Source organism: Prunus mume, linkage group LG3 (genome assembly GCF_029339155.1).
Source record: "Prunus mume cultivar Tortuosa linkage group LG3, ASM2933915v1, whole genome shotgun sequence".
In the NCBI taxonomy this organism is placed as follows: Eukaryota; Viridiplantae; Streptophyta; class Magnoliopsida; order Rosales; family Rosaceae; genus Prunus; species Prunus mume.
In genome coordinates this window covers 5,658,382-5,672,133 of record NC_142700.1, presented here as the reverse complement: position 1 = coordinate 5,672,133, position 13,752 = coordinate 5,658,382, and the positions used below count along the sequence as shown (strand labels likewise).

Sequence of the window (13,752 nt, the reverse complement as noted above, 5' to 3'; positions counted from 1 at the left end):
TAGAGTAAAGGAAAGCTATTAGCTAACCTGATGGATACACGATTATTCAATGTGTTAATGATGAGCATCTCTCTCTCTCTCTCTCTCTCTCTCTCGATTTGGCTTTTGCCTAAGGCAACAATGGGGAATACAGATTGATTACCATAACCAAAAATCTAACTTTTAAATGGGTACAGATTAATCATCATGGCATATGACTTTAAGAATCGTATACGCTACCAAAAAATATTATCTAAAAAAAAATCATAGATTGCTAATTATATATTGCCGCTGAGATATAGCCTCTCCCCGGACTTTTTCTCTTCTTATTTTTCCGGTTGTCGTCAGTGGAAATGGCTTCTTCCATAAAATAAATACTTTTGGTATCTTAAACCTGCAAAAAAAAATCGTAAAAAACATTTGTGAGGAAAATTTTGAAATCGCTATAATGCCAAGGATCATTTTGTTTTAGGAGAGAAAACAGGATACCCGGTCAAATTATTTTCTTTACAAAATTGGCAAAGGATCTCACTGGACATTTGAAGCATTTGTTTTGAGACTGAGTGTCTGATACTTGTACTTATCCACTGCCAATCTTCTCTTATTTGAACACAAGCCACAACCATCTCTGTGAGGCGAGCATCTGGAATTCCCACCACAACAGCACCATTTACCCCTGGATGTTGTAATAGGATTCTCTCCACCTATATCATTTTTTAGGAAGGAATGAAATACCCTTTTCCGAATTGGTGTAATTTAGAACAAACGAAATCTAGATTGTATGCGCCGGTTATATATAACCTTCCTTTCACAACATACACGTAGGTTTCACTACAAATAAGCGCTCCCTCATATGTATTGTGAAAGAAATACTAATACATAACCGTTGCATACAGTCATTTCTCCTACTACTTATGTCATTTTTCCCTCGTTAGTTTCTGAACAAAACAAGAACAGAGGTCAATAAAACATATGATCTTACCTCTTCAGGGTAAATGTTCTCCCCTCCACTCTTGATTCGACCATTTGCTCGTCCGATAAGCCACACATTACCAGAGTCGTCAATTGAGCCAACGTCTCCGGTGTCAAGCCATACTTCATCGCCGGAAACTGATGCATTTGGTGGACTTCCTTGCCAGTATCTAAGCATCGCATGTGGGCCTCTGGTTAAGATCCTCCCCACATGAGAAGAGCCATCCCCAGAGATCCTTAGTTCTACATGAGGAGCAGGCTTGCCAACACAAATACCTCTTTCTTGGTGAACTAGCTGCCATTTTCTTCCATCAATCCTCGGGTCATACAGGGTCATGAAGGTCAATGAAGAGCATGTCTCCGTCATCCCTTTGGTTATTAGAAAGGTAAGAGAAGAAACGAAATTATAAGTAGATATATAAGTTTGCAGGTCAGATTTCTGAGGTGTGTATGAAGACAGGTTTAGGGAAAGAGGCACCCACCATAAGCTGAGAGGAGCTTAGCTTGTGGGAACAATTTGATGGCAGCCTTGGTAAGTTCGCTTGACAAACCTCCACCTCCATTTAAGATCTTCTTCACACTCTCCATGCCTTTCCATGTCTCAATCCCCCTGACAGCTTTCAGAACAAGAACTCAGAAAACCAATGGCACAAGGCACAAGTACAAGGCTTTGCAATGCATGTTGATCAATCCTTTTCACAGAACTCGTTAAATACGATACCTACTAAACGAAAAATTAGAATGCTTTCCGAGTGGGATTTTCTCTACTCTATAAGCACGCTATGATAAGAAATCTCCTCATACAGCCTTTACCATTACCTGAATTTGAGAACAAAATCGGCCATCATTGCAGGAACGGTGATGAGAGTAGTAACCTTATGTTGCTCTATGGCTTCAAGGGCGATTTAGCCTCAAACTTAGGAATCAAGACATGGCGTGCTCCAATCATTAGCATTGCTAGGGCTGATGACAAACCACCAATGTGGCACAATGGAGCTGTATGCAAATAAACCTGCAATCGCCGCACAATTAAACATTGCAAATTCATTCAGTTTCTTGAGCTAAACCGAATTCAACCCCGCTTTCGTGCGAAACTCTAATCTGAACATCCTTGACTAATTGCAAACTATGAAAAGAACACATGCATACATCATCCTCACCGTAGCCAACAATGGCAATTTTTGCTAGGGACTGTATGATAAAAGCTGAGTGGCTTATGGCAACTCCCTTTGGCCTTCCAGAGGTTCCTATATAACAAGAACAAATAAGTAATTCAGACAAATGGCCGAATAATCTTACAACTAATGTCTAAAAAAAATTCTAAGAACAAATAAACAGAGTAGAAAGCTCATACCAGAAGTGAAGCATATCATCACAACCCCCTCAGGTGCCCAGGAGAAATTTAATTGGGCGTCCCCTACGGAATCCTTTTTAATCGTTTCAGTACTTAACACTGCCCAAGTGAAGAATGAAGAGTAATATCTTAACCAAATTGGTAAACCAAAGAAATGCTTTATGTTTGTTACCATATCTAAAAGAAAAATCCATGTCTTAGAAACTTCATACCATTACTTGAAGTCCTTAAGAAATCCGAGGAAGGCAAATCCAACGAAACATGCCGCCTCAGAGAAGGTATATGATGAAGTTGGAGCTTAGAATACCAGGGGATGCAGCTTTCATCAGTCACCAACATTACTGGCCTTACTACCTCCATTGCCAAAACTGCCTCTTCATAGCTCTGCAATGTGCAAAAGTACAACAAAAATGTTGGGTTACATTTGGTTTGCATGGCAAGTAATTCTCAGAATTACAATTTTGAAGCTTACTTACCCATCGGTAATTAAGAGGAGCAGCTATGGCACCAACAAATGCAACGGCTAGTAACCACTCCAAATACAACTCACTGATAATATTGATAATAATATCATATATTAGTATACTTTTTATATACAAGCGATAGTCTAAATTACTCTAAATTAATCTACTACGTCGTGGTCAATTGGTCTAACTCCGTGTGCAACCATATATTAGTACTTAAGAGTGTTTTCAAAAAGCATTTTTGGTGAGCAAGTGAAGCAGAACCTGTTGAAGGCAGCAATTGAGATGACGTCGCCAGGGCCGAGGCCCAGTTGGAGCAGGCCTTGGGCCAGACCCATGACACTCTCCACGAATTCCTCGCCGGTCTTTCTCCGGTTGCCACTGACAGTGACGACGGAATTGCGCCGGAGAGTTGATAGGAGGCTGAGGCATTGGCAAATGTGGGCCTCCGAGGACTTGCCCATTTTAATGGAGTGTATGTTGGGAATTTTCCAAAAGTCCTGTTTTTGTGAAGCTCTGCAGGTACTCGTTTGAAACAAAGGGCGGGTAGAGAGAGCTCACAGCAGAGCAGAACGTCATTGGAAGTCTGGATTTCAAGTTATCTTATCTTGTCCAAACACGTGGATAGATATTATTATTATTATTATAAGAGCTTACTGCTTAAGGCATGCATTAAGCATAATGATATGCAATAATGCTATAAATAAAACCCAACGGGCCCCATCCCAAATGTGAATTATGATATATTGGTCGCAAGTTTCATCAACCACATCTTTGGTTTTCCCATTTTCCTTCTTCAATGACTTGTAAAACCCTCTTTGATGTAAAGTCTTTAGGGATCCTTATTAGGATCTTCTTCGTGGTTTTGCTTTTGACTTCAAAAAGAAAATTGTATGAGAAGTGCAACCTAATGTATATAATATTGCAAATTAATTGTACGGGATGGTTACAAAATTAAAAGTTTGATTTGTTGCAATGGTTACTATTTCTGTCAATATCTACAGTAAAAGTTTAATTTGTGTCCCCTTTCTTCGAATTAAAAGAAAGAAAAAGGAAAGACGGATGATCATTGTGGCATTGTCTTTGTTTCAGTGAAGATGGAGATATTTGACCCAAAAAAAAAAAGGAAGATGGGGATAGCTAAGGGGGGGTTTTTTATACTCCACTACCAATGTGTTATGAGATTTTGATTTTAAGATCATTGGTCAGCAAATCGAATCTGAGACCCCGTTTTCCTTTTTTTTTTTGGAAGAATAAGTAACTTAACATCAAAGTTAAGCTCCAGATTAATAAAAAAAAGTTAATTCCCCCAGATAATGCTATATTCTTAGTGGTAATGCATGGATAAAGTTAGGCCATATCCCATCACGTACAATGATAAAGCAAAATGACATGGCTACTTTTGGCATCACAGATGATATAATGCTATTCTTATCAGCTCCAGAAGAAAGATAGGACTATCCTTTGAGTCTAAATCCCATCCTTACAATCAGTCCAAAATTAATCTTGAACAAGAACAAGAAGCTTTACAAAAATACAAAGCAAAAGCTTCCCCTCACAAGTCACAGTCACAACAGAAAAAAAGTTGCTTCAAAATTTAATTCCCAACCATCTTTTTCTGTCATGCACATTAAATACTTTCACGATATATATACAAGTCAAATTTGAACTTAAGTAAAATATTAAGAGTAAAATTACTAAACCAGATACAAGGATTTATATAAAGACGTAGCGAGTTAATGTATTAGCTTCACGAAAAATATGTTTGATATTCCAACTTGAAATTCTCCATTTGTTTTTTAACAAATTATGTTTTTGTATAAGGACGTGACGAGTTAACATATTAGCTTCGCGAAAAATATGCTTGATATACAAACCCGAAATTATGCTTTTATTTTTCTAATATTTTTACAGAGTAAGTAGAAAGTAAAAAGTTTTTGAGTGAGTTTATAAATGGTAAATAGTAGAGGACAAAAAAGTAAGCGGCGATAAGAGGACCAATACAGTTACATATAGTAGACTTTCTGTGAATTCTAAATTGTAATAGGGAGAGGTCATTGCTCACTTCTCACTGGTCTCCGACAGGTGACAACGATCACACGGTTTTCCGAATTCAGACAAAACAAAATAAAATAAAATTTCACGTCATCAAACAGTGTAGCGTTTGGTGCTCATACTCTTATAAAACGACGCAGTGTGTGTGGACCTCAACTCTCTGGAGACAGAGACAGAGGCAGAGAGAGAATGGTGCTTCCCATGGAAATCGGGGTAGCGATCGTGGTGTTTCTGGTGGCGGTGGCGATGGAATCGGACGGTCGAGAGCTGCGGCCGTCGGATCACGGACTCCTATACCAGGGCTCGCCTCCGGCAAGCGCGAAGTCGCCGACGGAAGTGAAGTCTTTCTTCGTCGGGGGAGGAGGACGAGGCGGAGGAGGGGGAGAAAATTCGCCGACGGCATTGCCGAAGGCGATGAACTCGAGCGACTCGTCGTGGTGGAACGGCGTCGTCGCACGTGGTGGCGGCCATAGAGATCACGTGAAGGATGTGCTGTTGCTGGCCAGTTTGGTTTGTGGGATTACAGGTGTCGCTCTGTTTGTGGCGTCTGCCTTTGTGTATCTGTTAAGGAACCGAAAGCATAAATCATTACCACCGTCAGCGTCATCATGAGGTAATGATCTCTATTACAACAACTTGTGCTTCTCTGGATTTCTGCTCCATTTTTTTCTTTTTCTTTTTAATGTTTTTCGTGAGTGTCATGTGAATAAGCTTAAGAGGTAGATCATATATGACAGAGGATGCAGAGGTCCAAATTTTTTTCGTTTGCTATTTGCTAATCCACTCAACCTTCTCTTATCTGGGTGTAATCAATTAGGAAGCATTTTCTGTTCTAGAGAAAATTCATTTTTTTTTTCTTTTATGAATGAGGTGGGAGGACCTCTTCCAATATTAGAGAAAGAAATATTATTAGACCAAAAACTAATTGGTTTGTTTTTAAAAGAAAATTGTATTAGCGGGCTTCTATTTGTACTAGTATAATTACAATTATTGTGAACTTTCGACTTCTTTTTGTGACAATAATACTATTTGTACTAAATTCATTAATGATCGCCTCTCTAATAGAGATAGACCCCACCAATATATGTGAAACCCGTCTTTATTAGAGATGTGGTTAGCAATGTAGTCAGAAAATATGGTTCAAATAATAAGACCTTAATGTTATTGTATGTAATATTCCATTAGCATATCCGGTGTCCACCCTTATAATTTCAAATGAACAATGTTTGTGCCTTACTTACATGCAATGAGGTGTATACTTTTCTGTGTATACCACTTTGTGTTTGTCTATGTCACAAAAAGATATACACTTTGTTACATGTACGTATGTCTCTCCCGTGATTCAACTTCAGGACTATCTCGTGGTATCTACCAAAAGACTTATTATTATTATTATTAGCATACGTAAAAGGATGGAAATTGTCGGTTGGTATGGTTTTAATCCAGCTCACATTGTTGACTTGAGTTAGCGTCTGAAATATGAGAAAATTTAATATGGACTTAATAATAACCTGCCATGAATTTGATGATGATGGGGTCCTTAGCTTATAAATCATAATGATGAAGAACCAAATAAAATGGTTAATTGCGTCGAATATTTGAAAAAGAATTGGATTCTTATATCTTTTTTCTTATTTCAACAATCAAACTGCCATACAATTTCAACTTACCATGGCCGTTGCTTTTGGTTGAATAAAGCAGCTTGAATAAATCAAAGATTTGGTTCAACTTGTGCGGCTGTGCCACAATACCCTTCTTTTCTTTTTCCTTTTGTCCTATGGTTGGGATAAGGGTAACTCTTCCCTTTTCTCTTCCTCTCCTTCATTACAAATAAATATCACCCAAAAAAGGAAAACAAAAAAACCCTACATCTTTCTTCTACAACCATAAAACTACAAGACAATCAGTGTTGATTAAGGCAAACCAATGTGAATAACACACACACCAACAAAAAAAAAAAAAAAAAAAAAAAAGAAAGTGCTTAGCCAAGATGGCTAGAGATGACGTGCTCCCCACTCTGCATCCGAGTTCGAATCCCCCTCTCCGTAATTTAGATTAGATTAAAGTATATTATCGCTTGCATAAAAATAAAAAATAAAAGAGAAAAAGACCAATGTGAATACGTGCTCATGCTCTGGTTTTTGTCAAACGATTCACAAATAAGAGAGAAAACCGGAATTTCTATCAACAAATACAAAAGAATGGAGACAAGTGTATGGTGCCATTCCATACAAGTAACTCAACCAAAAATTACAGATTCTTATTAAAAATAAAATGGGAAGAATAAATAAATTATTTACCTATTGCTCAAGAGGCATCCACTCTAGTTCTAAATCTATTTCTCCACATTCCACATTCTGGAGCTTGAGTGTCACCTCCTGTTTTACCTTCCCATCAACAATGTTAACGGTGCTATCGTCTACGAGGGCATTGTCATTTGACTTCAGCCATTTTCCAATTTGCATGTTCCCAAACATTCCTGCATCCCCAAATGCCATTGCAGATGTTATCAAGGGCTGAAGATCAACCTCTGCTTCTCCCATTATGTCATCAGCCGAGAATGTGTCATGATCAAACACCCGCTGCAATGTGGCAACCGGAAACATTCAGTATTACATGAGAAAAAGGCAGAGTAAAATGACACGTCAGTATTACATGAGAGTTTCCTGATCTTTGGCATATGGTATCTGTAACGGATAGACATAGATATATGCGTACCAACTGTAAAGCTCCATATCGCTGAGGAACAGACAGCATGAGTTCTTCATTCCAGACTGGATTCAAGTTACTTTTTATTATAGTCGTCTGAAGAGTCTACATTATCACCAACATTACCATCATCAAAGAAAGAAATATCAGTCTGGACTAATCACAAATTGAATTATCTGATTAATATTATCAGTTCACAATATATACATGGGGTTATTACGTTTAATCAAGTCTAGCTGACAAGCATGCATCAACAGCCTTTTTCTTTGAAATTTTCCCCTCGACTTCCTTGTTACATGCAAAAATCAAGTATATATGGAAATGATTAAATCTATCTCTCTCTCTCTCTCTCTCTCTCTCTCATGTGCAATAGCGGATTCCGAAGCTTCATTACCAAATAATAAGCAATAGTGAAAGAATACTAACCTGTTGCCCAAGAGTCAGGATGACATAAGGATCACTTGTCATCATATCTCGAATAGCTAAATTTGTGCCTCTAATCACCTTTACCTTCAATAATCCAATAAATTCTACCATACCTTCCTGTAACCAATTTCAAAATATAGGCCAAAGTTACATTGATATGCATCATTTACTAATTGCGTTGTTATTTCTACCAAAAGCAAACATGGACAGATACAACATGTATAGTTCAACAAGTTTATATCCCACTCTTCCAACTTTTATGAATTTTCACCTTAATTCTTGAAGTACATAATTGAAAGGCAGACATAACATGTGACAATACTTACCGTTTTCTGCGAAGAATTTGAACGAAAACTATCGATAATCTTTCTAGAAAAACTACTTGATTGGAGAGTGTTCTGAAGAGAGTTCTTTCTAGAAGGACCTGAGTTAATCCGCAAGCTAGGTTTCAGAAATTCTTGAGCCTCATACTTTGACCTACATGAATATGTAACTACTTTTAATATCTGAAAAGTGACCCAACAATTGAAACTGCTCAATGGGAAATCCTAGAATTCTATAGCATAACTAACCGGATGAATTTTGAGCGTTCCTCATGACCAGCATCTGGTCCAGGCTTTGAACATCCATCTGGAATAAAAGCCTCATAAATTGCATTAGCAGAAGAATTTCCCCCAACTTCTATCATTGCATCAATTTCATCATCAGACCATTCATCCAGTGTCACTGACAAAACCTGAAATAATAAATATCAATCAATTAAGCAACATTTGACTGATTCGCCTGCAAGCCTGAAATAGTTCTACTGTGGGTATCACCCTAAAAACAGAAAGAAGAAGGCAATCCGAAAAAACAAGAAGATTTTTTGGTAAAAGAAATGAAATAAACTTTCCCAGTTTCCTTGTGATGCAATTCAATCAACCAAGGATTCATGTCGATAATTAAATTAACTTCCTTGATGCAAGCAGATGTGATCAATCATTTGCATGTTCCCTTTTGGTCAATAGATTTCATATCGTAAATAACAATCATGCTTCTGACTGTTTCTTTAAAGTTAGTTATATTATAATTCTGCAACCAAAACTCCAAATTATGACTGTCTTGGTGCAATACAATGAAAACTTAACTAGCACACAAACTTTGGTTTCATAATACCTATTTGAGAAAGAAAAAGGAAGAGGGGGAGGGGAGAGACCACTTAGTTCAGGGCCAAGTTGGTGGACATGTGTTGTCATCTTTGTTCATGACATAACTGCTGGTAGTAAAGAAACGGCAGGTGGAACATACATGTGGTTATCAGCCTATCCCTAACTAGTCGTCTGTCATGTTTTTCTACTGGAAAATTGTTCCATTATAAAAAATTACATTGGAGGCTCATCCAGCAATCAGGAGCCCTTACCTTTGATATATGAGTACCAAGGCTCCTATGCACACCACAACATTTTAAGCATATAAAAACTCCAATATTTGCTGACCTGCAAATGAAGTTACAAACAGATTCCTTAATATCGAAGAAGTTAGAAGGATACAGGAAGTGAACTTCCCTAAGAATGCATGTTTATTTTCAATTTTCTTGAAAGAAATGTGTCGGAATTTGGATGTCAACTAATAGCTTTACAAACACACTCATCTTTAATCTCTTAAGCTTACATGTGAAACAAGCATGTCTTAAACAACAGTCTTTGACTTAGTGCCTATACAAACACTTACACAAAGTACATATACATTCTCAGGGTATCAATGGGGAAAACTTACGCCCATTTAGGATCTGGAGCACCACAATCAGCACAAGAGCGATTATCTTTTTGCAGCAATAGATCTTTTAATCTTCTTTTACCTGTATAGCATATACATGTCATTCACTTTCTAGATTAAAGTATTAAACTAAAAGACATTTACGCCAGATACACACAGATGCAAAAATGCTTACATTACTGCCCAACAAATATGGAAAGTACTTAAAAACAATCTTTCTTTTCTTACCAGAATACTAGATGTAATTATGGTGCATAATTCATAATATATAAGGTTTTCAATTTGTACGAAATAATATTTCTGTTTCCTTTGCTTCGAGTATTACAAGCATACCTGAGGCAGGCCTCCCCAGTTCCATTGGACGGTGATTCATTGCTTTGCTAATAACCTACAATCATCCAATGATTGAAGCCTGTTCTTTTCAAGTAGTCAGGAGGAAGTGGCCTGGAAAACGGAAAGTTAAACAACCAATCTGAGCAAAAATGATTCTGAAAGCGAAACAAAGACACCTGATACCACCCCAAATGAAAGCCTCAAAATTTGAACTTCTTTAGCATATATTGCAATTCCAGTATATTTCTTAACCGGATAATTCCGTGGAGCTCATATGCAAGTAAAAGAAAGTTTGAAAACAATGAATTTCCAAATACCACTGTGAATATGCAATATAACCATGGATGTATGCTTCATATCATTTGAAGTTGCCGATTGTTGAAACATCCCCATCAAATTCAAAATGAATCTATTGGTGAAAGTTACAACATCTATAGCTTGGCTAATAAAGCATCACAAATGGATAAAAACGGGTAGAATTTTATATTGGCCACGCAAATTTCAAAAGAGAAAAAGGGGATCAACTAAACGTTGGGTAGGCACAGTTTAGTGAAATTTTTGTTTTCTCAGGTTCCAAATGATGAAAGCTCCAATCAAACGTAATAAATTAATGATTACAAAATCAAAACTGAAATCAACAATGAAGGAATGACAAATTTTTAATGATGGGTTCATTCAAAACGGATAGAAAGTCCATTAAAGGTGGAAAATTGGTCCAAATCAAAGGTTCCAAATCCATCTAACGACTGCTACCATTCACATAGAACCAGAAAATGAAAGAAACCAACATAACATATGAAAAAAAGGCTCACCTGACAAAAATAATTAAAAGATTCAGTGTAAGATCTATGAGAGAGATGACATATTACCAGTGAATTGAAGAAATGAGAAATGTCCTTTATAGAATGATTCTTCAGAGAAAGAACCAGCACCAGAGAGAGAGAGAGAGAGAGAGAGAGAGAGAGGAGGATGATTGTTGAAACAACTGTGTTTTGGTTTCTTTGTTTTTGTTTATATATTTGTTTTTTATTTTATTTTTATTCTAATGAGGAGAGGTCAGAGAGAAGAGGAGGGAATTCTTGTAGGATAGAATAAAAATCATGAGTGCCATATGATGATTGATGGGCAGTTTATAATTTAGAGGGACTGCCACGTCACGCAGCATAAGATGCGCCTTCAAAGTAAAATATTTTATCTGTTTCTTCAAAAACAGGTAAAATATTTTATCTGTAATATAGTCTGGCATATTGTTCAGACAAACAAATCAGCTAACGAGATAACCAAAATATATATTTATATTTAACAAATTAAGCTATAATTTAGTTCTTGTTCAGAAGCTAACATAGCCCATAGGATGCTTGCTATGAGCTTGACTTTGTTAGAATGCTTTCACCAATCTAGCTGAGTTGAGATAAGATAAGATTATTGAAAATTTAATCGTTACACTTACACCATTACGTGATCAGGTTATCGGTCTATTTTGTTATAACATTTATATATTTATTGATGTTATGAACCGATAAATATATAGATGTTATAAATCGTTTACAAATATTTACTATAGTAATTTAGTCATGAATTGATCTCAGGATTATAATTCAATTTTTATTTAGCTTCAAGGAATTTTCCAGAGGCAAACCCAACCAATTAGTCCTCCAACCTCAAAATTTTACTTGTAATATTTAGGTTTGTGTCACTGTCTTTCTAGAAATTGGTTCGATGATTGACATTCTAAATTAAATTCATGATTAGTTGTCCTTTGACTATAGTTTCATATTCATAAACATCATTTTCTTCTTCCCCTTTTTTTTAAGCAAATAAAATGTCAATGTCTTAAAATAATTTATAAAAGTAGTGTGTGGACAGACAAAGCCGCTTTTGATTTTACATGAACTCCAATCTGACAGTTGCCTATGTTGACATAATTTATTACTTTATATTTAGATGACGGTTGGCACACTCAAATGCACAGTACATGCTGCATCTCTTTTGTCTACATTTTCAATATGAGCAGCATAAAAGATTTGAGACCCTTCTCATAACTAAAATATGCATCCTATATTGTGTACAAGAATTGTAACTGGTAATAACCAAGTGTTGGATAAAAGCGGAATAATGCTACTTTTATCACATTTGTATACTATATTTCCATACTACCTTATGTGACAGATGAGGTGAACATCCTCATCATTTTCTTTTCTTTTATGATTTATTAACACTTTAAAAACAAACTGTTAATTAAACTTTATTTATTAAAATACACTTCATTGATTTAATTGACGTATCATATGATAGGGACATGCCACATCATGTGATATAGAAATGTGAAATAAAAATGTGGTAAGTGTAGCATTACTCTTAAAAGCTATATGTGAAATCAACTAGTTATTAATCTATTGATACTTTCATCTCAATATTATAAGTGATTTCACGTTCAATTTCCTCTCCTTGTTTTCATTTATTGAGAAAATCTCTTATTCAACCGTTCTATACAAAAAATCTTTCAACAATAATTGATCATGTGATTAGCATGCGATAATTTAGATATCAAAATTAAGTTATATAAGTCAAGTATTGAATTGAGACCTCACTAGTAATGTTAGATGGTAACATGGCTTGTAATCAGCCTTTTCTAGGCTGCAACACAGGGATGATGACCCATTCACTTAATGCGGCAACACAAACTTGGGCAATTTGCAAGGCATCAACCAATGGATTACACTGTTAAAGATAATGTGTACATCATCAATCACTATAGTCAAAAGATTAAAGTCTTAATAGACAAGAATAAATTACATACATATCAGTATAGATCATCAATCACTATTATACTACTTTTTAATAAAATTATTAAGAAAATGTCATTTGTAAATAACCCATTACTGTAGTGGTTTGGAACAAATGTTTTCCCAAGAAAGATTCAGAGTTCGAGTCCTAGCATCCGTTTAGTGTGTGCGAGTCTAGTATGTTATCGCCTCTATCAATAGAAAACATCCTATAAACAAGAGAAAAAGAAATGAAAAGATGATTCGAATGTTTTTGGAAAATTACTCTAAGAATAAGTACGCAACCACCATATTAGAATCAAGTGGACATTTGAGAATGCCTTTAGAAGGTGGATATTATGGGTTTATACCCTCTCCTTTTCCAAAGTTAATTAAATAGCAAACCTCAATGCAATCAAAAGCTGAGTTGGAACAAAAGAACCATTTTTATAAAATAATAAATTAAAATAAAACATCAATCCAAGCTGTGGCCACTTCCAAACAAGAACCACCTAATGCCAAATGTTATTCGCGGGTTGTTGCATATAGGCATGTAAATTATAATTAAATATTGATTATCAATTTACATATACTAAAATTGAAAAAATATTAAATATTTGAAGTTTTTCTTCTTGGTTTAGATTTCTCTGCATTTGCCCTACTTCTCCACAGATCATGCTTATCATTGTTTCTGCTCTATTTCAGTTTTTACTGGGACTTGAATTGATTACATAGCTTGGTTGCTATCAAGCTATGATCTTTATTTGAACATTCATTAATTGTTTAAAACAGGTTGTCAATTATAGGTAAAACAGTGTGCTTGCAATTCATAATAAAATCGGTTGAACAAATTCACCAGAATTTTGAATTTTCTGGTTATTACATTGAAAAATATTAATAAATAAAAAGCTAAATGGAGGCAAAAGATGAAACATCAATC

The 13,752-nt window shown here is 35.8% G+C and overlaps 3 protein-coding genes across 10 annotated transcripts; 1 reads left to right on the top strand and 2 right to left on the bottom strand.

Annotated features, from left to right (window-relative positions):
- Nucleotides 1-110: 110 nt before the first annotated feature.
- On the bottom strand, nucleotides 111-3,343 carry AAE14 (acyl-activating enzyme 14). 8 transcript variants are annotated; one of them, XR_016125203.1, is made up of 10 exons: nucleotides 3,034-3,341; nucleotides 2,782-2,854; nucleotides 2,518-2,689; nucleotides 2,306-2,404; nucleotides 2,112-2,198; nucleotides 1,771-1,963; nucleotides 1,434-1,672; nucleotides 962-1,320; nucleotides 469-683; nucleotides 111-373 (listed from the first exon to the last, which is right to left on the bottom strand). XR_016125203.1 is itself a non-coding variant. In XM_089048392.1 (10 exons), exons 6-10 carry the CDS (start codon nucleotides 1,797-1,799, stop codon nucleotides 244-246), a joined length of 861 nt encoding a protein of 286 aa, XP_088904518.1. In that variant the 5' UTR covers nucleotides 1,800-1,963; nucleotides 2,101-2,198; nucleotides 2,306-2,404; nucleotides 2,518-2,689; nucleotides 2,782-2,854; nucleotides 3,034-3,270; the 3' UTR covers nucleotides 111-243. The 8 variants fall into 8 exon arrangements, 3 of the variants coding, with proteins under 3 accessions (XP_088904518.1, XP_088904519.1, XP_088904517.1); XR_016125202.1 differs by having other exon boundaries at nucleotides 1,434-1,561; nucleotides 3,034-3,340; XM_089048392.1 differs by having other exon boundaries at nucleotides 1,434-1,561; nucleotides 2,101-2,198; nucleotides 3,034-3,270.
- Nucleotides 3,344-4,809: 1,466 nt separating this feature from the next.
- Nucleotides 4,810-5,871, top strand: LOC103325231 (GATA zinc finger protein). The gene has a single exon (XM_008227375.2). It carries the CDS (start codon nucleotides 5,014-5,016, stop codon nucleotides 5,434-5,436), a length of 423 nt encoding a protein of 140 aa, XP_008225597.2. The 5' UTR covers nucleotides 4,810-5,013; the 3' UTR covers nucleotides 5,437-5,871.
- Nucleotides 5,872-6,976: 1,105 nt separating this feature from the next.
- On the bottom strand, nucleotides 6,977-11,125 carry LOC103325230 (ADP-ribosylation factor GTPase-activating protein AGD12-like). Its single transcript, XM_008227374.2, has 9 exons — nucleotides 10,917-11,125; nucleotides 10,048-10,158; nucleotides 9,715-9,796; nucleotides 9,359-9,434; nucleotides 8,532-8,695; nucleotides 8,286-8,436; nucleotides 7,960-8,076; nucleotides 7,543-7,638; nucleotides 6,977-7,406 (listed from the first exon to the last, which is right to left on the bottom strand). The coding sequence occupies exons 2-9, from the start codon at nucleotides 10,085-10,087 to the stop codon at nucleotides 7,125-7,127; spliced, it is 1,008 nt and encodes a 335-aa protein (XP_008225596.1). The 5' UTR covers nucleotides 10,088-10,158; nucleotides 10,917-11,125; the 3' UTR covers nucleotides 6,977-7,124.
- Between the last annotated feature and the right edge of the window lie 2,627 nt (nucleotides 11,126-13,752).